Source organism: Gossypium hirsutum, chromosome D11, assembly GCF_007990345.1.
Source record: "Gossypium hirsutum isolate 1008001.06 chromosome D11, Gossypium_hirsutum_v2.1, whole genome shotgun sequence".
Lineage (NCBI taxonomy): Eukaryota > Viridiplantae > Streptophyta > Magnoliopsida > Malvales > Malvaceae > Gossypium > Gossypium hirsutum.
In genome coordinates, this window is record NC_053447.1 from 9,963,324 (window position 1) to 9,986,132 (window position 22,809).

Sequence of the window (22,809 nt, forward strand, 5' to 3'; positions counted from 1 at the left end):
TAGTTCGAAAATGAGTGAGCGATTAAGGATAATTAATAATTTTTTCATTTATTTTACATGATATTAATTGATATAATAACAAATGGCTTTCAACCTTTATATGTTTTGTTAACTTAATCTTAATTTTAACAAATTAAATTGATTTTGATTAAAAAAAGCATATGAAAAAATAAATAAGTTTTTTTTAAAATCTAAAAATTTTAAAAATAATATATAAAAATAATTTAAGCTTCAAAAAATAAATAAAAACTTCTCTATCGGTTTATCCTTCAAGGCTTCAACTTTTACTAGCTTTTGAGTTCGGGTTTTTAAGTTTGAAGGTATTTTTTGTGTGTTAATATTGTTGTTATTCGTGTCAAGATTGAAAATTTAATATTTGAAAAGTATATGGACTAAGAATGAGCCAATTAGAGAACATGGGTTAAATCTACAATTTTACATATAATACAAGATTAACAAAAAATTTTAATAACTGAATTTAACTGTTATTGTTTGGGTCAGGATTGAAATTTTAAAAACTGAAAAGTACATGAACTAACATTGATAAGTTCAAAAAGTATAAAAACTAAATTTGATCAAATTAAGATATAAAAACTAAATCCACAACTTATCCATAATACATAAACTAATAGCAAAATTTAAACTAATTAAATCTAGCATCCTTGCTAAGGCTTGATTAATTTGTGTGTGTTGCGAACAAAACTTTAACATTGAAAAGATTGATGCCTTCAAATTTTAAGTGTTAAAATTCAAGTTCATGATAAGTAATCATATATCGATTCATAATTTAAATTATTTTTATTCAAATTTTTATCATGTGTGATTCCTATAAAAATATATGAATAATGAGGTCCAAGTATTTCACTTTTAATTTTTTATATATTACAAATTGAAGGAAAATGAATTTCAACCCTGATTTTTTTTTTGAACCCTGATCTTAAATATACATTTAAGCACAGCTGTCGGAACTTTTGATTTTGTTCAATATTTATTTATTTTATTAATTACTTTCGTATGGGATGCTGTCCTATTTTGTCTTCCTATTATAAAAGCATCTCAATTTTATTTTATGATATTATTAATGTGTTTTAGTATATTATTTTAAATTTATCGATAGTTTTTTAGATATTTATAATTTAATTTATAGTTATTTAATAAAATATTATATATATACATATATAAAAATGCGAATATCAGGAAGGTAATCAGAATCAAAAGGGTTAAATATTGATTTAGTCCAAACCTTTTTTTTTTCTGTTAAGAAAAATATCAATTGACGCAGCCCATTACAAAATAGTTATACATGTCAATTCTATTCTAAATCCGAAAGTTCTACTTGAAATCAAAAAATTTCACCCGGTTAATTTGAACTTGACCCATCTTAATTTGACAATCAAAAGTTATCAATTTAAATCCGAATTGACTTGAACCTAAAATTGATCTAACCTAAAATTTACTTGATCCCAAAATTGAGAGAAAAAACCCGAAATAATTTATACTTAATTTTAGTATAATTTTTAAAATAATAATATTATACTTGTAACTTAAATTATAATTTATTTTGGTAGTAAATTACAAATACATTAAACACTTAATGAAAAGAATATATATCATCTTTTTGTTTACAAATTAACAAATAAAGGGAAATGATCAAAATACATTTTAGTCTGCAAAAAAAAAAACTACTATCATACAACGAATAAACCTAAAAGAATTAAAATTATATCGGCAAAAAAAATAAAAAAATATATTGTAAAGGTAATAAGAAAGAGATGTATTATAAAATCTAGACTTCAAAGTAAGTGGTGGTGTCAGGAAAATTTTTTTGAGACCGGAATAGTAAAAATATAATTTTATTATTTTAATAGTCTATATATTTATAATTTTAAAAGATTAAATTAATTTTTTATTATTTTTAGGATCAAATTATAATTTTATTATTGTTAATTTAAAATTTTATAAATTATAAAACAATTTAAATGAAAACTTTTCTATTTTAAGAGGTGTGCCACTCAGCCACTGTTCAAAGTTGAAACGAATCACCTATTCGTACAGAAATAAAATCAAAATTTAATATTAAACACAATTACAATAAATTGATAAAGACAAGAAGACATAAAAGAAGGGGATAGAGTAACATTTAAACTCTAAACTTCACAATTTTTTTTCAATTTCGTCCTTGAACCTTTGTTTTTATCCACATTCGACTCCCAAACAATTTAATTTACTTTTCAACGACCTAAAAGGCTTACAGCTTGAAATTAATGCTGGAATCGAATCACAAAAAATCCGGACATCATGGAAGAAAGAATAAAGATCAGACCAGACAACTACTGCGAGGCTCATTTATTGCTTAAGACACACACAGTTTGCGCATCATCTCTTACAAAACACGCCTTCTGTTTGCCTCCCATTGGTTAAATTGGAAGGCAGTTGCCAAATTATTTAAATGTTCATTGGTTAGGGCAGAATGATATGGTGAAGATTTTGTAGCTTCAATATTAATCTACCATACATCATTCGATAACACTTCATATTTTCTAAAACAGCTGTACTTATACATCACGTGATATGCCCCAAATATATATACAGAAATTTAATGCTAGCAATTTATGATTTAACTAATCCCAAAAAACTGCACTTATTTATTATCCAGGTGCTCTTTGCTGAAAACAAGTGCAATGGGGGAGTTTAGTAGAGGTTCAAGGGTCATAAGTTTAAAATTTTTGTAATTTAGTCCTTTATAGATATACTATAGTCCTCCTAAAAATATAAGTAGATCTTAAGTTTTAATATTTTTTGCAATTTCCCCCTTTGCATATATATATATTTGTTTTTGGATGATCAAATTTGGTTGATTTTGGATGATTATGAATTCGTCAAATTTGGAATGAACCGATTGTAATGTTAGAATATTGTTTTTTTAATCGATTATTTTTATGTTTAAATTGATTGTCATGTTAGAATACTGCTTCTTTTGAATTGATTGTTTAAATCGATTATTATGTTAGAATACTATTTTTTAATCGATTATTTATATATTTATATCTATTGTTATATTAAAATATTTTTTCTTTTAAATTGATTGTTTATTATGTAGTAAGTTGATCCTCCAAAATTAAAATCCTAAATCCTCAGCTAAAGAAGCGTGCATTTCAAAAAAAAAAAGTGTGCATACATAGATTCATTTATTACTCAAATCAGGTGATATAATAATTAATTCCCCATTTTCGGTACTCCACAAGACATCTGCACGCATTTCAAGATTCAATTAATTTGGAAAGTCGACGTTTAATATATATAAATTTCAAGCTTTGCCTGCATTCATGAACGCATGACTTTCTCCTTTAACGCATTTAGACTTTGATAGTAAAGCCGTAACCATTGACCCTAAACCTCCCTTCCACACCGAACCGCAGCCTGCTGGTTTATTGGTTAATTATGACATGAACCCACATTAATCAAGTTTAGGAATAGATATATGAAAAAAAAATTTAAATGAACATTTTAATATTTTTATTTAATATTCTTAAGTAAACCTTGAAATTATTGCTCAATTAATTTTGAAATAATGAATTCAAAGTCAGAAAATTACCAACCTTCGAGTGTACATCTATCATTTTTTTCTCATTTGATTGCTATAGCAACCTCAATTTCCATATGATATGAAATTTTGTTAAGTGGTACATCCTAACCAGAGGAGATTCTAGGGGTGGCATGGCCGGCTCCCCTAAAATAAAAAATTATCATTTAAGTTTTTTATTTTTTTTTAAAATTTAAATTAATAATGATAAAATTATACTTTAATTTCTTTAAAATTATAAAAATTTAATTTAATCATTTAAAAATTATAAAGATATATACTATATAAAAAATTAAAATTTTATACAACCCCTTTCACCTCTGATCCTAATCAACCCTTTTTATCACCTTAAATTACCGATTATAAACCAAACCATGGTCAACGTACAAATGGAGCAAAAACAGCGGATGTTAATGGGAGCCATGTACTTTTGCCTTCCAAATTTTTGCAACTTTTATTAGTAGCCTAAAATTTTTTGAAAAATTTACTTAGGTTTTCTTAAAATCTTTCATTTTGAAAATTTATTAAGATTTTCGCAACTTTTAAAAGTTAAACCTCCAATTTAAAATAATAATAATAATAAACTATCAAAATAGTCACTTTTGTTTACTTTATGTTACATTTTAGTCACTTATGTTTGAAATGTTACGTTTTAGTCACTTACGTTATCGTGTTGTAACATTTTAGTCACTGAGCCATTAATTGCCATTAATGGTATAACGGTAAACTGACGTGGCACGTTAAATCATTATTTCAAACAAAAAATTTAGGTTAATTTATACAACCGGATATTTTTTCGTTTTAAGCAGTTTACTTTTTTTCTTTTATGTTCTTTTAATTTTTTTTTTTTCTTTATTTTTCATTTTCTTCTGCTTCTCCCTCTATTTTCTTCCCCTCTTCATTTCTTTTAACGTAGTTTTTCTATATTTTTCATTTGTTAAAACTAGTCTCTATACTTTTATTTTTTAAAACAATTTAAATTTTTTGAGTGAGGCGAGCTTGTGGACTAATTTTAATAAATGGAAAACATAAAAAAAACTACGTTAAAAGAAATAAATAAGGGAGGAAAACAGAGAGAGAAGTAGAAGATAATGGAAAATAAAGAGAGAAAAAAAGAAAAGTTAAAAAAACATAAAAGAAAAAAAATAAATTGCTCAAAATGAAAAAAAATATAAGGACCAATTATAAAATTTAACCTAAAATTTTCGTTCGAAATGATGATTTAATGTGCCACATTAGCTTACTATTATATCGTTAACGACAATTAACAGCTCAGTGACTAAAATGTTACAACACGATAATGTAAGTAACTAAAACGTAACATTTCAAACATAAGTGACTAAAATGTAACCTGGGACAAATAAAAAAGACTAATTTTAATAGTTTACCAAAAAAAATGGTTGAACCCTTAATTTTTTAAAATTTTTTAAATTTCAATTAGATTTATTCTCAAAATTCCGCACTACTCAAAACTATAACTTGGCAAAATGTTGGATCCTTAATTATAATAAGCATTAACTAAAGGGAAAAAAAGCACTATAATTTCAAAAAATCCAATTTTGCAATCGGCGGACTGTATTGCTAGTCTGACGCATCAGGTTATTAGTTTGAGGATGTTCACAGATCCTCCTCTACTGATACAAAGTTTTCTTGATGAGGATTTGATTGCTTTATTTAAGGCAAAGTCCTTGGAACTTTTCATATGAGGTGTTGATCCTCCTTTTGTGTTATGCAAGCGGTTGAATTATAGCATTTAAGGTTAAATAAGATCTGCAGTTGAAATTCTTTATTATTATTATACATAAAAGTACATATATTATAATATAAAATTAAATTAATACAAATAGAAATGAATAAAGAGTCAAACAAAACTCATATATAATATATACACATGATTAATCGAAGATCACATGAAATTATGCTTATGTAACTTAAATTCGAATGTTCAAAAATTCAAAACTTCCTCTAAGTTGTTGGAAAATACTTATTAATTTTATTTTTAAAATTTATTATGATTAATATATTAAAAAAATCTTAAATTACCACACTTTATTTAAGTACGCCCTTAAATTATTTTTTTTAAATAAATAATATAAGGGCTTGTTTAAACAAAATATAATAGTTTAAGGATGTCTCCCACAAAATCCCACAACAAACATTTCACTTTGACAACCATACAAAAAATAAATTAAAAAAAAAACAATTGTTGAGTATGACTTGTATTTATTTGTTTAAAGATGTCTTCCAGTTAAACATTGTTTATTTGTTTAAATCGAATTCTGATTATTCTAGATTATATTTGACCCATTAAAATATTAAAACTCATAACACATTTAGAAAATTTTATATTTATATTTTGATGGTTCTTTATTTTCGAGGTTTTATTTTTATCTCTATTTTTTTACTTTTCATCATTTTACCATTATAATAAATTTATCTTTCTTCATAATTTTTTATCCTTTTTATAAAATATTTTCACGTTAAATTTATATATTTAATTTCTCAAATTCTTCCACTATATTTTATCAGCAATCTTTTGTACTCACAACAAAGCTTTGTTTTTGTTTCGTATTATTTTGACCAAATAATTAAGGCAATATATATATAGTGCACACATAAAGCAGCCCCATACTGTAACTTTGACCGAAGCTCAAGATTTAAAAAAAAATTGGGCCTCGCTGTATTGCATTCAACGTAGTAACGTAAGCAGCTTTAGCCTTTACTTGATAATAAAGAGATAACTAAGAGGCAAATAGAAACATGCAAAAACACGATACGGTTCATATTTATCATCCAACTCCCTGAAAGAAAGGTCTCTCTTTAGCGAAAAGAAAGATGGGGCATCATGAAGTAGGGAACCATGACATGGAAGAGCTGGGTGAGACAGAGAGAAACCTGAGGTCACCTTTTCGCCACTTATCGTCAAGCTTCAGGAGCACTACCTCGGACCTCGCGGTGTCGTCGTCGTTGAGAGAAAATAATGATGACGAGATGGAGTTGCAGTGGGCTGCGATTCAGAGACTGCCCACTTTTAAGCGCGTAAGAACCTCATTGTTCGATTTCCAGCTTTTAAATGACACTACCAAAGAAGAAGAGGATATCAAAATTGAGGGGAAGAGGAAGGTGATCGATGTTACCAAGCTGGGAGCATTGGAGCGCAGCGTTTTTATCGAGAAACTCATTACCAAAATTGAGTACGATAATCTTCGCCTCTTGGAGAAACTGAAAGAACGAATAGGCAGGCAAGAATCTATACGTCTCTCTCTCTCTCTCTCTCTTTTGCTTCGAAGCAGTTATTATACCATTTACCTTTCATGCTTGAAAAACTTGCATTTAACAGAAAAAGCTAGCGAATGCCTTGCGCTTCAATCCTTTCGAGTCTCGCTTCAGTTGAAACTAAAAAAATATTAATTAGGATGTCACAATATTTTCTGTTTTCATTTTTTTTTAATTTAAAACAAGTTTGGTAAATAAAAAAATTTAGTTATAACTAATGAAAATATAAAAACACTTTTGGCACACGTGTTCATAGTTGAGTCAGTTAGATTCAACCAAATTTGTTCATGGTATCATATCATACATATAGTTATTTAAACTGGGATAACCTAAAATATGAGTTTCAAAATTCACTCAAATTTATCTATGTTATTATTATTTTTTAAAACTTTTAAAAGTATGATTATTTTTATTTATTATTTATATACATCTTTCACTATCCTTATATATTTTCTATTAAAATTTTAAAGATAATTACCTAAAAAAATCTAACATAAATAAATTAAAATATTTTAAAATATTTTATAGTATAGTATAGTATATTTAATCAATTATGGAAAAAGCAAAATCATAAGGATTATGGTTTAATGCAATGCTTATGCATGTATTATATCTAATAGTATGAGTAACATCAATGATTCAATATATATGAAATTGATTTATGAAAAATAAGTCAATCAAAAGATAAAATATGTTATAGATTCCTAGCTTGCAGCTGACAGTGACATTTGTGCTTAGAGTGGGGTTGGAATTTCCAACTATTGATGTGAGATTCCAGAATTTGTCAGTGGAAGCAGATTGTGAAGTAGTTCAAGGGAAGCCCATTCCTACACTTTGGAACACCATCACCACTGTATTCTCTGTAAGTATTTTTTGCAATATGTCCCACTACAATTGTTTCTTACTAAATATAATATCTAAAAAGACTATAGAAAATGAAATATCTAAAACTTCTATTCATAATAGCTTACCTTACCCATCCTAAAGCAAATCAATAATACAGGTTTTCTTCCCAAATCTTCGTAGCTTTTTCAGCTTTATATGCTTAAATAATGGGAAATTCTTTGTTTTTAGAAAATTAAATAACTGGGATCATCTTCTTCACTCTCATAATACATAAAATTGTAATATTTTGGTTTCATCTTCCTGAAATGCGCTCTTGTTCATTACAATTTGGATATATATCACCCTAATGGGAGAGATTTATAATGTTAAACAGGCTTTGACAAAAGTTAGCAGATGCAAGTCTCAATCACACAAGATAAAAATTCTCAAAGATATCAGTGGCATCATCAAGCCCTCAAGGTTCACTTTGGCTACCGACTTCTACATTCTTGTCGGCTATGCATGATCTATGAGTTTAGGCTGCTTTTTAGAAAACAATAGATATACCAAAAAAGTAACAGATAAGCTGCCAAAAACTCACTCTTTTTATGCAGGATGACTCTATTGCTTGGCCATCCAGGCTGCGGAAAGACCACCTTGTTACAAGCACTTTCAGGGAAGCTTAATCCATCTCTCAAGGTTTTCTATTTGTCCATCAAATCCCTCTTGAATTAGCAATCTGAATAATCTGCATTAGCCGAACTGGAAATACAATACAAAATTTTAATCATTGATTCCAAAACTACAACCAAATGACATGTAGCATCTAATAAGTTCAAGAATAATGAAAAGTTTGTGGATTGAACTACAATCAATCTTGGGGAATACTTTTATTTCAGGTCACAGGGGAAATATCCTACAATGGTTACAAGTTCACAGAGTTTGTGCCTCGGAATACATCAGCTTACATAAGTCAATATGACCTACACATTTCTGAAATGACTGTAAGAGAAACACTTGACTTCTCAGCTCGTTGCCAGGGCATTGGAGACAGAGCAGGTATATTACTTTGCATCTTGTACCAACAATCATGCTTTCATAACAGTAAACTGATCTTAAATTGTCTATGAATAAAGATATGTTAAAAGAAATCAGTAGAAGGGAGAAGCAATCTGGCATTGTTCCGGAACCAGATATAGACACATACATGAAGGTAATTTGCAAGAAATAGTGTTCATATCAGCACTTAGCGAGGGCTGGATATCAAAGCCTTTGGAACCACCTCTGACTATAATCTGTGTTAACAGGCAATTTCTGTTGAAGGATTAAAAGGAACTCTCCAGACAGATTATATATTGAAGGTAATTCTCTCGAAAGAAAAGAAATGTATAAAATGAAATCCATGTTCTTCTCTAACAGTTCCACAATCATTCATTTCCACTCAGATTCTTGGACTGGACATTTGTGCCGATACTATAGTGGGAGATGCAATGAACAGAGGTATCTCAGGAGGTCAAAAGAGAAGGCTGACAACAGGTTGTGTAGTTCTCTCACCTTCCTATTAAAGTTATAAAGTTTAAGAGAACCGAGATTAATGCTCCATAAAGCCCTAGCAAATAACAAGGGACCTTTATGAAACCCTGATCATATAACTCCCTGAGCCATACAAAATCATGTCATTCTAATGGATTTTCTATGTTTTCTTTTGATAGGGGAAATGATCATCGGTCCAAATAAAGCACTCTTTATGGATGAAATATCAACTGGCTTAGACAGCTCCACTACCTTCCAAATAGTTACCTGTTTACAGCAACTAACCCACATTACAGAGGCAACACTTCTAGTATCACTTCTTCAACCGGCACCAGAGATCTTTGATCTCTTTGACGACATTATTCTGATGGCAGAAGGAAAGATTGTATACCAAGGACCACGCAGTTCTGTTCAAGAGTTCTTTGAACATTGTGGTTTTAGGTGCCCTGAGCGCAAAGGCGTTGCTGACTTCCTCCAAGAAGTATGTGTTCATTAATCCACTTAGAACGTTTCATGTCATTCTTCTTTAACTGATGTTTTAAAATAAATTAATTTCAGCTGCTTTCTGAAAGGGACCAAGCACAATACTGGTATTGTAAAGACCAACATCATAGTTTTGTTTCTGTGGACAACTTTATAGTTGCATTCAAGAAGTTTCAAGCAGCCCAGAAGCTAAATGAAGAACTGTGCACACCTTTCAACAAACGTGAGAGTCATAAAAGTGCCTTGTCATTCAACATGTATTCAATGGGAAAATGGGAATTACTCAAAACATGCATGGCAAGAGAATGGCTTCTCATGAAGAGAAACTCATTTGTTCATATCTTTAAATCGTCACAGGTAATAACAATCATAATAAGCATGTGTATAGTATCAAACTTTGGCGATCAACATACCCACTAACCAGCCTTGGATGCTTCCTACATGCAGCTTGTAGTTATTGCACTCATAACGATGACCATCTTTATTCGCACTCGGATGAAGCTTGACCTTGTCCATGCAAGCTATTACCAGGGTTCCCTGTTTTATGCTCTCATAAGGCTTATGACGACCGGAATTACTGAGTTGGCATTAACTGTTTCCAGACTTTCTGTGTTCTATAAGCAAAGAGATTTCTACTTCTACCCAGCATGGGCATATTCCATTCCGGCTGCTATTCTAAAGATTCCATTTTCATTGATGGATGCTTTTCTGTGGACAGCTCTTACATACTATGTGATTGGTTACAGTCCTGAACCAGAAAGGTTTATTATGTTAACAAAAATTATCTAATGTTAAAGTAGCTAAATTTTAACAAATGTTATCATCTTCTAAGCCTATTATTGGTTTTCAGGTTCTTCCGCCTGCTCTTCCTCCTTTTCCTTGTTCATCAAATGGCAATTTCACTATTCCGTTTAATTGCTTCAGTTGTCAGAGACCCACCTTTTGCAGCAAATTTTAGTCTTTTTACATTATTGGTGATATTTTTATTCAGTGGCTTCATAATTCCACGGCGTAAGTCCATTCATTAGTTACATGAGGAGATTAAAAAGACGTAAAGAACTTATATTAATGTTGCAAACCTTTTCCGCAGCTTTCCTACCTGCTTGGGTCAAATGGGGCTTTTGGCTTTCCCCACTTGCATATTCTGAAATAGGTGTTGCAGTGAATGAATTTCTAGCACCAAGGTGGCAACAGGTGAAAGGAAAACAATTGTTATTTTGTTATTCAAATGCAGATCAACATATCTATTGACACTCCCATGTTTTCTGGCCATTCACTTGCAGGTTTCATCTTCAAATGCCACCTTAGGACAGCAAGTTCTAGAAAAACGTGGGTTAAACTTCAGTGACTACTACTATTGGATATCAGTAGGAGCATTGATAGGGTTCTGGATGATTTTTAACATTGGTTTCACCTTTGCTTTGAGCCTTTTAAAGCGTAAGTTGTACCTTAGCAAGCATATACAAGAAAATAATGATAGAAAAAAAAATTGAGGTGAATAAAATCTTTGAAGTACTAACCTGTATATGTTGTTGCAGCTCCAGGGAGTTCTCGGGCTATTATTTCTCATGAAAGATTTTCTTACCTAAAGGCAAAAGAGGATTTGAGTGACACAGCTCTGCAAAAAGAATTGCCCAGTGTTGACTCTCTAACAGAAAGAAAAGTTAAGGGTGAGAAGCTCTTGTTATTTATATAGTACTACATTATATCAGAAAGCATTTACTGGATGCCATATGAAGTGAACAAACAATATAGGTTCGCATGCCAAAATAATATAATCATGTTTTTTTATTACAGAAATGGTTTTACCTTTTAAGCCCATAACGATATCATTCAAGGATGTGCAATACTTTGTTGATACTCCGAAGGTACTATGTTCATTCTCAAGCCCAATTTTTCAAATATAAATAAAATATTTTTTAATGTCTTCTATGTATTCCCAGAAACTGAGAGAGCAGGGGTATCCACAAAGACTACAGCTACTTCAAGATATTACCGGTGCATTTAGACCTGGAGTTCTCACAGCTTTGATGGGTGTTAGTGGAGCAGGGAAAACAACACTAATGGATGTACTATCAGGAAGAAAAACAGGTGGTTATATTGAAGGAGACATAAGAATTGGAGGGTACCCCAAAGTCCAAGAAACATATGCTAGAATATCAGCTTACTGTGAGCAAACTGACATCCATTCTCCAATGATTACAGTAGAGGAATCAGTGATGTACTCAGCTTGGTTGCGTCTACCAACTGAGATTAATAAGCATCAAAGATTGGTAAGAAATGTTCAAACCTTATTCAAGTTTACAATGCTCAATTAAACAGCTTGCAGTCACTAGGCAAAGATCGAAAATTCAGACCTATCCTTGCCACATGACCTCTATATCTAGAAAGGATCAGTTGCAGCAGTGCTCTTATACTTTTGCGTGGAACTGGAAAAACTGTATATACCTCATGTAGAGAAAAAAGGAAGTGTACAAAATTGAAAAATATGTAGCAAACCATCACCTACATAGGTGTGACATTGGCTTAAATTGTCCCTGAGACTTTTTATATATGCTAAGATTATATCATAATTATGAATAACTTGACTAAAGTGTTTAACTCACTTACCTATCCAATAGGAATTTGTAGCAGAGGTTCTTCAAATGATTGAGTTGGATGAAATCAAAGATGCTTTAGTTGGCATCCCGCATGTAAGTGGAATATCACCAGAGCAGCGTAAACGGTTAACCATTGCAGTAGAACTTGTTTCTAATCCATCCATAATATTTATGGATGAGCCAACTTCAGGTTTAGATGCCAGAGCAGCTGCAATTGTCATGCGAGTTGTGAAGAATATTGTTAACACAAAGAGGACAATTGTATGCACCATCCATCAGCCAAGTATCGACATATTTGAATCATTTGATGAGGTAATTAAATGGCAGAATTGCATTCATGGTAATTAGTTCTTGAAATAAAAATTACAACTTAGCATTTTGGGAAAACTATTCTGGTGCTTTTTTTTTCACATTTAAATGAAATGAACTATCGTATGTTATTAGATGGAACTTAATCATGCATTAGACAAGAAACACCAAAGAGCAAAGAGAGCCAATTATAGATTACTTCTCAAATCTTTAGCTCCTCATCATAAGCTAAAACATGAAAAACCCTAATGGTTTATGTTAATGGAAAATTCTCACCAAAGTTAACTGGATAGAAGAATTTGGGCCTAAATACATTTTATCAGGTCCAACATTTGTTTCTGCATAACATGCGTGTATCCTTGCAGCTTATTTTGATGAAAAGAGGGGGACAAATGATATATTCTGGAGAACTGGGTCAGCATTCAAGTAGGCTTATCGAATACTTTGAGGTAATCCTAAAAATCAATCATTATGAAAAGTTTATTCATTACATGTCTACATGCTTTGTAGCTTGGAGTCTAGGACCTTAATCCCTATGCTTGACATGGAAATGAAAGTATAATAAAGGAATATCACCCTAAGTAAAACATATGGCCTTTCTATGGCGACTCTCTTTTTAACTCGTCCAATCATGACAACAATTTACACCCTTCTGGCAGGGTATACCTGGAGTACCAAAAATTAAAGAAAATCATAACCCAGCGACATGGATGTTAGAAGTCACCAGTCCTTCTGTGGAAGCTCAACTTGGAATAGACTTTGCCTGTATCTACAAAGAATCCCATCTCTACAAGTAAGTCATTATCATAAATGTGTTAGAAAACTATTAAGTTGCCATGGTTTCGCCACTAACTAGGGTAAGTATTAAAGATGTCACATTTGGGTATCTTGCAGTTCTTATTTTTTATTTTTGACCGAATCACTGACCCCTCCCCATTTAGTTCTTCATAGAACTTACGCATTCAGTTAAGTATTTAAGCATGCACCCTCTTATCTTTCTTAGACCACTTCCCCCACCTAAAAGTAAATGAAGAAAGCTTTTATCAAATAAGGTCTTGCATGCTAACTTTTAATACAAAGTGATATAATGTTTCTTCTCTGTAGGAGAAACAAAGAAATTGTTAAAAGCCAAAGCCTTCCAACACAGGGTTCAGAGAAACTACAATTTTCTACACCCTTTCCACAAAATGGATGGGAGCAACTTAAAGCATGCCTTTGGAAACAGCACTTGTCCTATTGGAGAAGTCCCAAATACAACTTAGTACGGTTGGCGTTTATTATTTTATCTTCTTTGTTGTATGGAGTCTTACTTCGGCAGAAAGGACAAAACCTGTAAGCCGCTTTCTAGATCTTTTTTCACCCTTTACTATTATCGCCAATCATTTAACACCATGTTCACATAGCTATACCAAGAAATGTTCATTTATGAAGCGTCACTAAGATTTATCTGATAGAGTTGACATAAAATGTGTGTTCATTAAGAAAATATGGTTGTTGGATATTCTGATTCCTGTACGTAAGTTTGTGTTCTTTTACTAGTCTAGCTGATGAAACTTTCCTGTTCAATTTGCTAGCTTACTTACAAGGATAAATAGAATGCCAAAGAGACAAAGAAAAGATATTAGTACTAACAACCTGTCTCCTCATGCTAAAATCTAAAGAAGACAGAGGAGGAGAGAGTAAGAGAGTTAGTAAGGACATACAAATTAAAATTTAGCAGATTAACAAAAATGTAAGAAATGTTATATCAAGTTAATTAGTAAGTGCAATTAGCACACCTGACGATTCATGTTAGAAAAAAATGCATTACTATCCTAGCACATAGTTATGAAAGCTACTTGGTGTAAAGAGAAACGAATCAGATTTTATATGAATGTCAATTCATACTAGAATTGTATCTATTGAACTGAAGTAAAAACTACAAATTTTAATTGCTTGGAGTATATTAGATTATATACTTACTGTGTGACATGCTGACATTCTATTCCCCTTTCTAAAGACATGATGAGCAGGATTTTTTCAACATAATGGGATCGATGTATGTTTTCATGATTTTCACTGGAATAAGCAGTTGTTCATCTGTTCTTCCATTCGTGTCTACTCAGAGGACAATAGTCTACCGTGAAAGATTTTCCAGAATGTACTCTTCATGGGCATATTCGTTGGCACAGGTCAAAAATTTTATAGAATGCCTTCTGATACTATGACACCTTTGAAGGTCGCATGTCTTGGTATAAATTTGTTCCTTCATATTTGCAGGTGATTATTGAGATTCCTTATATCTTTCTTGAAGCAGTATTATTCCTGACAATCACTTATCCAGCTGTAAACTTCTATGGATCCGCTTACAAAGTATTTTGGTACTTTTACACCGTATTTTGTACGCTGCTCTATTACAAATATTTAGGCATGATGTTGGTTTCTTTGACTCCAACTTTCCAAGTAGCTACAATATTTGCAAGCCTCTGTTACACGTTGTTCAGCTTGTTCTCAGGGTACCTCATACCAGGACCGGTAAGCCAATTCTGTCTTGTCTTGCTAACTGAAACCCAATTTGATTTCACAACTTTTACAATTCCCAATAAAATTAATCAGTAAGGCACCTGTAAAACGTAAATAGAAGAATGGCTAGATTAACCATAAGAACATGCTTCAGCTTAAATGCTCACCAACTAAATTGATGCTACCACTCAATTTTTGTAGATAGCTAAAGTAACACATATCTGCTACTTCATTACTTGCAGCAATTTCCTAAATGGTGGGTTTGGGGCTACTGGATTTCCCCAAGTTCGTGGTCCCTGAAAGGTCTCCTCACTTCACAATATGGAGAGATAGAGGAAGAAATCATGGCATTTGGAGAGAAAAAAGCACTCAACACCTTCTTGGACAGTCAGTATGGGTATAAACATCGAGATCTACCCATAATAGCCGTTGTACTACTTGCTTTTCCGCTTGTCTTTGCATCTGTTTTTACATATGGTATAGCTAAACTAAATTATCAAAGGAGATAACACGCTTCTACTTGAATTCCTAACCTCTCAGGCAAACTTTTGTAAAAGTATAAATTTATTTGCCCATTAATTGTAAATATATATTCCTACAATAAGTTACTATGATCCTAACAAACAATTCTATCCTCTCTGTATAGTATCTGTTAGTCTAACAAAGAAAGTTTCTGCCATTGAGCACTTGTAAATGTTAGTGTCACCCTATCCTGCTTTAATTATATGATATACACTGTCACTTAAAAAGTCATAAAGCACCAAGAATACAGAAATTTATGCAACTAGAACGCGTTTAATAAATCATCAGGTGAATTGTCATAGACATTTTAAGGAACAGTTAAAGTAACTGAATTCATTCATTGCAAAGTGACGGAAAAAAGAGTAAAAAAGTGCTCACAGAAGAAAGGGCTTTTATCTCTTCACGTGAATCACGGGTATGGCGATCGGTGGGTCATTTTTTACTTCTCCAGTGCAGAATTACCATACCAAACCATTCATTGGAGAACCCTAGGCATCAGTAATCGATCAGCGTTGAAATCCTTTTCAAACCTGATTTGTGCCCATAGGAAAAATTGATCTGTCGGTTGTTTAACAACAACTTTTTAAGATAAAAGATTATTTTGCGATCCTGAATGGGTTAACGTGTATATAGTTGAAAAATGCAAAAGATCGTCAAATAAGATTAAGATTAATCAAAATCCTCCACCATCGTGATCAGTGCAACCCCTAATGTTACCAAGGTCGAAGTCGAGAATTTCAAAGCCCAGAGAGAGAGAGAGGAGTAGCATGCATGATGTATAATGTTAATATATTGATAACATTCCATTGACGACTGACCCACAAATAAATATGTATGCTACGTGTGTGTAAACAATATTACTGCATCCGGAACTTGGTCCAAACACTGGTGTTATACACCACATCTCAATTTTACTTTTACAATCTACCGTAAAACGGATTACAGATACATACAAGCCACCTATTAAATGTTAACGACTTAGGAAGAGTTATTGGACTTCAGCTAGTTCCATAGTCCAACAATTCCCACCTGAAGGGACGGAAAACATACAGAACTTCAGGACAGCTCTTAAATAGTAGAGCAACACACACGCATACTGCAGCTATTGCTACCATTGATAGCATCGCAGGCCTGTATGCCAATGACCTGCTGGCTGTTCCATACCCATAGGCCAGCTTTTGATCACAAAGCTTGCAATGTCGCTTCATGGACCTTAATTCTAGTTGGCCAATCTCAAAGCTAGAAGTTGACTCGTTATTTTGCTTCCTGTTTGTGCTGCAATCAGAGAGGGGACCGGGAACGTCAACCACCACATGCTCAGAATGTCTCTTATTAATTTTCTTCTGTACGAGGTGGATGTATGAGTAGTGGCCACGTAGACGAGCATAATCTTCAGGTGTAGAGCCAGTGCTGTCTCGAGCACTCTTCCAAGCACCGATGCCGACCTGAATAGAAATGAACAGTTGTTCTTCAAATGAAATTCAAGCCCCCGAAAAAAGAGAGAAAAGAAGAGAAATATGTTCAGATTTAACGTTGAACACTTGGTCCCAATTTCAGAGAATTCTGAAGCAAACAACTCATGTTCAAATCCTTGTAGAAGTGTAGGGGGAGTGTCTTGGCAGTTTATCACAAGAGTGCACTCTTCAAATGGGTAATAGAGACCTATAAATTATGAATCAAGGAATTGTACTCGTGGCAGAATCCAGATTGAGTGAAGAACAGGGGAATGCATTTCAGAATATCATCAAAACCATGCTAGAAAATTAAAACAATTCTTGTAGTTCCCTTCGTGGAACGCTCAGAAATAAATGAATAAGGGATTACCTTTCCAGGATCATCAGTTAATGCATCCAGTACGTCCTCAGAATCATCTTTACCAGCTGCAATGTGAAGAGGAGTCAAACCTGAAGGGCCTAGGGCATCAGGCCTAAACAAGAAGCTTTCATGAATCCCACCAGCTACCATCTCGTTCTCCAATCCTAATCTACTTGAACCTTTCTCAGGGATGAATCTTAAAAAGAGTTCCACCAGAGGTCTACAATTTTTCCTAACAGCTCTATGAAGAAGACCCATCTCTGTTAATGCAAGGTTAAGTGAAGGGTGCTCTCCTGAACCCACTACTCCATCAAGAAGAACATTTAAGAGTTTCTTTACTACAGCACACCATTCATGGTCCATAGAGAACTCCATAAGCCACTTAAACCGCCTTAGAGAAAAGGGTTCTGAGTTAGGATCCAAGTGGCCCAATCTAGACTTCAATTGACTTCTATGAAGCAGCCAACCAACTTCATGAATGAAGTCCATGGCTTGATTTTTGGCTTCCATTTTTCCAGTTCTGTCAACAGCTGCTTCAGCGTCAGTAATCTCCAGTAAACTCTCAAGCATACGGATCTCTGAACAAACATCATCCTCCGCAACTATGAAAGGAAAGAAACTGCTATTATAACCATCATCTTCAATCTGGAGAAGATCAAGGAAATGTCAACTTCAGCTATTGAAAGGCATATTCAGAATAAATTATATAAGATGCATCTTATGACATGGATGTACGTAAAAGAGAAAAAGAAACAAAAGCAAGTATTACAGTAGATTCTATTTATTTCCCACACCATGAAATGAACATAGTGACAGGAGAACACAGTGCAACCGGAAAACCAGAAATTGTCATGCCTCTACATTTTCACCATAAATACAATAGTCACAGAGCTAGAAATGAATTTATGGAAGTTGTGGAAGCACACAAGCATCTTCTACGACCCACTGTAAATACTTTAACTTAGATAAAGTTCACAACATTTCATTAAACACTTATAGCCCTAGAACATGTCTCTTCCTCCCACCCACCCACCTCCCCCCCCCCCAAATAAAAAAAAATGGAAGTCCACGCAAGGAATTACCTCAAACCAGTATTTAACACCAAACTTGGATGAATTAAAACTACACCTATTATCCACAATCTACATTGTAAACTCTCACTCCATTAAAAAGGAACTTCGCTGGAATTCACATATAATCCTTGTCAAAGATAACAGCAAGGAAGGAGGGAAAACAACAGGATCAATTATAAGTAAAAAAAAAATCACCTCAATGAATCCTCTTCCAGTCACAGTGGGGATAGAGCAAGAAAAGTTAAGATACTGAAGTTCATCCTGCGCCTTGAACTCATCATGGCTATCCATCAACTCATGAGTAGCTTCCTGGACCAGATACTTCCCTTCTACTGCACAGAGCAACCTGGGATAGGAAATGCAAGAAAATTTTAGGCTCTAAAGCAAGCATAGAAATCCAATGCAAAACATACAATGCAGTAAATCTATATCTAATTTTATATACACTCTTAAGCCATTGAGGGTTACAATGACACAAGAATAATCACTGCGAGAATAAAGTAAAGAATACCTTGTAGCTGGCTGAGACAGATTGACACCTTTAACCGAAAATTTAGCTCTCTCAGTTGCACATAGAGCAATTGGCTTGACACTCATAATTTTACTAGAATGGTTGCTTCCGAGAGGTAAAGATGTATCTACGACAACCTGACCTGTAGCATAAAAAAATTGGTCAAGACATTTGGTCCTGCATTAAAAAATGCTTCCCGTGGCCAATCATTTCAACATATCAATTAAATAAACACCGATAACGATAACGACCAAACAGACCTTTATAAATGAAAGCTATCTGATCTTGAACCCTTGTACAAATCCATCCAGTCCTCCAGAAAGTGTCATCTGAACAATCTAGAAGCCGATTCAAACTGAAACTCAGATCACAGCAAAGCTGACAGAAGATGACATAGGATTAAAATTATGAAGAAATTGACAGAATTTAAAAGCAAAGAAGATAAAAATCCATAGTTTCACATAAATCAAGCTTACCTCATCCCATGCAGCCTTGGATTGACAAAGGTAAATTGTCAGAACAATGCAACCGGGCCTAATATAGCTCTCGATGTCAGTGGGACTATGAGATAGCCAGTCAAGAATCTGGAAGTTCAAACATTTTCATAAGTATATTTTTAAGCAATAAAACCCTAAAGTATAGTTGCATTCAGAAACTTTTATGTACCTGTGCTCGCAAGAGCAGAGGAAAATCATTTGGTTCTTTCCCAAATAATTTAAACACAATCCTATCGGTACGGCTCTGCAATGGTTAAAGTCAAAAACAAATCATCAGAGGTTAAAGTTTTAATAACATATAACTTTATGACACTGTGCATATTGCTCGAGGACAGTAGGACGGGAGATAAATTCCCTGCCTATGTTATATTAAGCAGAAATTGTCCAGAATTCTCAGAAGTAAATATTTGAGGTCAGCATAACATGCTAAACTTTGTGGTTCATGATTCCTTAACAAGGCCATAACCTGGCTCACTCTACAACTATTTGAGGAGTTGGCTAATTCATCTTATCCCACATCTATCAAGTATTTTGGGTTTCTTGTGGTCTTATACTTAAGTTGGATTCCTCAATCTATTGCTGTGGTATCAAAGCTCGGGTTGTGTTCTGTTTTCTTCCCATCAAACCCCATGTGAGGTTGTCTACACATAAGCCTTGTTGAGCTACAAGTAAAGGGGAGTGTTATGCGATGTCATCCCACCACAACTACTAAGTATTAGGTTTTTGCACTCTTATATTCAAGTTGGGCCCCTTTACGTATTGCAAATTGGATTTAGGTAGGCTGCTTAACAAAGTCTTCACAGATTGATCTCAGAGAAGAGGCTTGACTACTATCTATTGTAACTCCTAGAACACAAACTTGTGGCACAATTTGAGCTTCCTTCAGAAAATTAAGCCATCTAGCAAAAGTCCTATGCGTGAGAGAGAAATTCCATGGAATTTTAATCGACCAATGGCATTCGATCAAGCATATTATGCAACATAGAGATACCTGAGTATCACCACTAGAACTAGAAGGTGATTGGGCAGATACTGAATCTGAATTCCCACTGGTCTGTGGTGGACTTGACTGATGAGAGTCTTGTTGGACCCATGAAGGGCAATCAAGAGAGCTAGTCCCCATATTTAAGGGTGCAGGAAACCCTTCTATGTCATCTGCACCATCGTCTGAGTCAATATATGTGTCATTCAAATCAAAATTATTCATCTTGACCGATCCAGCTGCATTGCCCTGGACATTGGTAACCCTAGCATCATGAGAATGAACTCCTTTCTGTGGCATCTCTGATGCAGCTTCAGTGATGTGCTGCCTAAAAGGCCGAGAAGGGCCTTCACCATTCAAAAACAAAGCCGAACCAGCTTCTGAACCTTTAGGTTCTGGCAAAAGCCCAGATATGTTTCTTCCTCCTTGTTCATCAGTATGGTTTGCAAGGCTCTGTAGAAGCTGAGGTAGCACATCCTGATCTGTGGTCTGGTCAGATCTGTTAGCTGTAATATAAGAAAAACAGAATCATCCACCCCATGAAATGCAAATACAAAATATCCCAGGCAAAAATATGATAAACAGAATCATGCTACTGTCAAGAATGATTCCAGCTCTTCTGTGTCTTAGTTCTAAGTTTTCTTCTGATGGAAAAAAGGAGAAAAAGGAAAAGAAAGAACTCCTTAAGTTCACCTAGAACATAAATTTAGAGAAAGTATAAACTAATTGAAAATTCCTTTAGCCTTGCTTGTTCAAACATGGCCATCAAATCGCCTTATACACACATACACACACACAAAAAAAAAAAGGATTTGGAGAATGAAAAACCAGTCCCATTATTCAGGAAAATAAAATGAACAAAGGTTATTATCAAGACATAAACCCATTAGCATTGGTTGTAGCAAAAAGCCATTGAGATACTTACAATGCATGTTTGAAAGTATTTTCAAGAGACTTAACAGTAGATAACCACTAGTCTGCTCATCATTCAGTGAATTGCCATTCACAACAGTGGCAGGGTTAGTTTTCCTCCTCCTTTTATTGTGGCCAGCCAAACGTCTGCGACAACTTCTCTTACCATCATCAAACTCTTGAAGAACATGAAACCTACAGAAAAAGGAGAAAAAACAAATCATCCAAAATTTTTATTTTTGGATTGGAGTACACAAAATCATCAGACTTTCTGTCTGTCAGAACTTCTACAGATTAAACTAGCCTCTCTAATTCATTTCTACAAAGCAGGGAAAATCTTAAATGCTTACCTACTACACTGCTGACAAAATCGCTGCATGACATTTCCAACCAGTGCCTTGCTAGCCTTAGAATGCATCTCACAAACTTTATGCCGTCTATGATAATCCTTGGCATTGGTCAGATCAGCCCCACAGTCTTCAACCTGACATACTGCACGATTTCCAGATCCTCCATTCAACTTAGTCTTCTTCCCACTAGTTCCCTCCCAATTTTTCATCTCCCCTTGGCTGATTGGATAGCCATGATCACCTTGGCCCCCAAGCTTCAAAGTAAGGCTACCTGTTTCCTCATTCAAACTGTCATCTTCTACAACAGTAACCCTTCTCTTCTTCCCCAATTCCCTTTTCCCTTTCTGAGCTTTCAGATTCAATTCATCAGAGCATGATGATGAACTATTGGATGAATTCCCAGGAATCCCAGATCCCAGAGGAAAAAACTGCCTTCCCATGGTATCAGCAGACATCGGATTTATCGAGCTAGCAATGAAAAGGTCACCATCCCATTTCCAGTCATTCAAATCCCACTCCACTGTCCTTTTCCCGACTGCCCGCAAATCTGCTGGACTCATACCATAAAAATGATGAGCTTCACTTCCAAATCTAGCCTCCATTTATGAAACCCAGATAACGAGAAGATCCAAACCCAGGAATTTAACCTCAGAAAACACAATTTAACAAGAAAAACCCCGAACTTTAACGCTATCCCAGCTAGAGATAGCTTCAAAACCCTAAATAGAAAAACTATAATAATTAATTACAACCGATCAGCTTCAGCTCTTCCCCAGAAGTCCAAAAACAGTACACCAACGCATCCATGATTCCAATTAAGAACAACCCACATACCAAACCAAGTTATATATGAAAAAGAGACCAGTTTTCACAGAACCCCAAAATCAAAGCACTGAGCTCTTTTCCTCCCCTTACCTCACAACATTTCCATCAAAAAGTGAAAAAAAAAACTACAATTTAACCGCGCATATAGAATCAAAGATAAAGATTAACAGACTTAACGGTTACTTGCTAAGATAACAGCCTGCAGGAAAAA

The 22,809-nt window shown here is 33.7% G+C and overlaps 2 protein-coding genes and 1 long non-coding RNA gene across 5 annotated transcripts; 1 reads left to right on the forward strand and 2 right to left on the reverse strand.

The window, feature by feature from the left end:
* The first annotated feature begins 6,140 nt into the window (after positions 1 to 6,140).
* Positions 6,141 to 15,966, forward strand: LOC107912252 (pleiotropic drug resistance protein 3). The gene is made up of 24 exons (XM_016840337.2): positions 6,141 to 6,825; positions 7,598 to 7,721; positions 8,079 to 8,164; positions 8,299 to 8,383; positions 8,584 to 8,743; positions 8,821 to 8,897; positions 8,992 to 9,045; positions 9,130 to 9,220; positions 9,397 to 9,698; positions 9,776 to 10,057; positions 10,148 to 10,461; positions 10,551 to 10,711; positions 10,791 to 10,894; positions 10,984 to 11,137; positions 11,239 to 11,370; positions 11,498 to 11,568; positions 11,644 to 11,973; positions 12,322 to 12,612; positions 12,975 to 13,058; positions 13,269 to 13,402; positions 13,714 to 13,941; positions 14,609 to 14,780; positions 14,869 to 15,123; positions 15,354 to 15,966. Exons 1-24 carry the CDS (start codon positions 6,419 to 6,421, stop codon positions 15,618 to 15,620), a joined length of 4,365 nt encoding a protein of 1,454 aa, XP_016695826.1. The 5' UTR covers positions 6,141 to 6,418; the 3' UTR covers positions 15,621 to 15,966.
* LOC107912254 (uncharacterized) lies at positions 7,973 to 15,414 on the reverse strand. Of its 3 annotated transcripts, none has more exons than XR_005921068.1 (5): positions 15,279 to 15,414; positions 14,572 to 15,175; positions 12,311 to 12,508; positions 10,114 to 11,348; positions 7,973 to 8,446 (listed from the first exon to the last, which is right to left on the reverse strand). It is a non-coding gene; the product is annotated as an uncharacterized lncRNA (long non-coding RNA). The 3 variants fall into 3 exon arrangements; XR_005921070.1 differs by having other exon boundaries at positions 14,572 to 15,151; positions 15,279 to 15,412; XR_005921069.1 differs by lacking the exons at positions 12,311 to 12,508; positions 14,572 to 15,175; positions 15,279 to 15,414 and adding an exon at positions 11,510 to 11,647.
* Positions 15,967 to 16,612: 646 nt separating the features above from the next.
* LOC107912253 (squamosa promoter-binding-like protein 1) lies at positions 16,613 to 22,415 on the reverse strand. Its single transcript, NM_001327065.1, is given in 10 exon segments — positions 16,613 to 17,078; positions 17,458 to 18,093; positions 18,717 to 18,867; positions 19,033 to 19,174; positions 19,293 to 19,410; positions 19,509 to 19,616; positions 19,699 to 19,773; positions 20,521 to 21,017; positions 21,437 to 21,618; positions 21,774 to 22,415. Coding segments are annotated over 10 exon segments (2,958 nt in total). The 5' UTR covers positions 22,376 to 22,415; the 3' UTR covers positions 16,613 to 16,631.
* Positions 22,416 to 22,809: the final 394 nt, after the last annotated feature.

Excerpts from the sequence above, each read along its gene's own strand:
- LOC107912252 (XM_016840337.2), top strand. The coding sequence starts at position 6,419 with ATGGGGCATCATGAAGTAGGGAACCATGACATGGAAGAGCTGGGTGAG. Across the intron at positions 9,699-9,775 it reads TTGCTGACTTCCTCCAAGAA|CTGCTTTCTGAAAGGGACCA; the intron begins GTATGTGTTCAT and ends AATTAATTTCAG. Across the intron at positions 11,371-11,497 it reads AACAGAAAGAAAAGTTAAGG|AAATGGTTTTACCTTTTAAG; the intron begins GTGAGAAGCTCT and ends TTTTTATTACAG.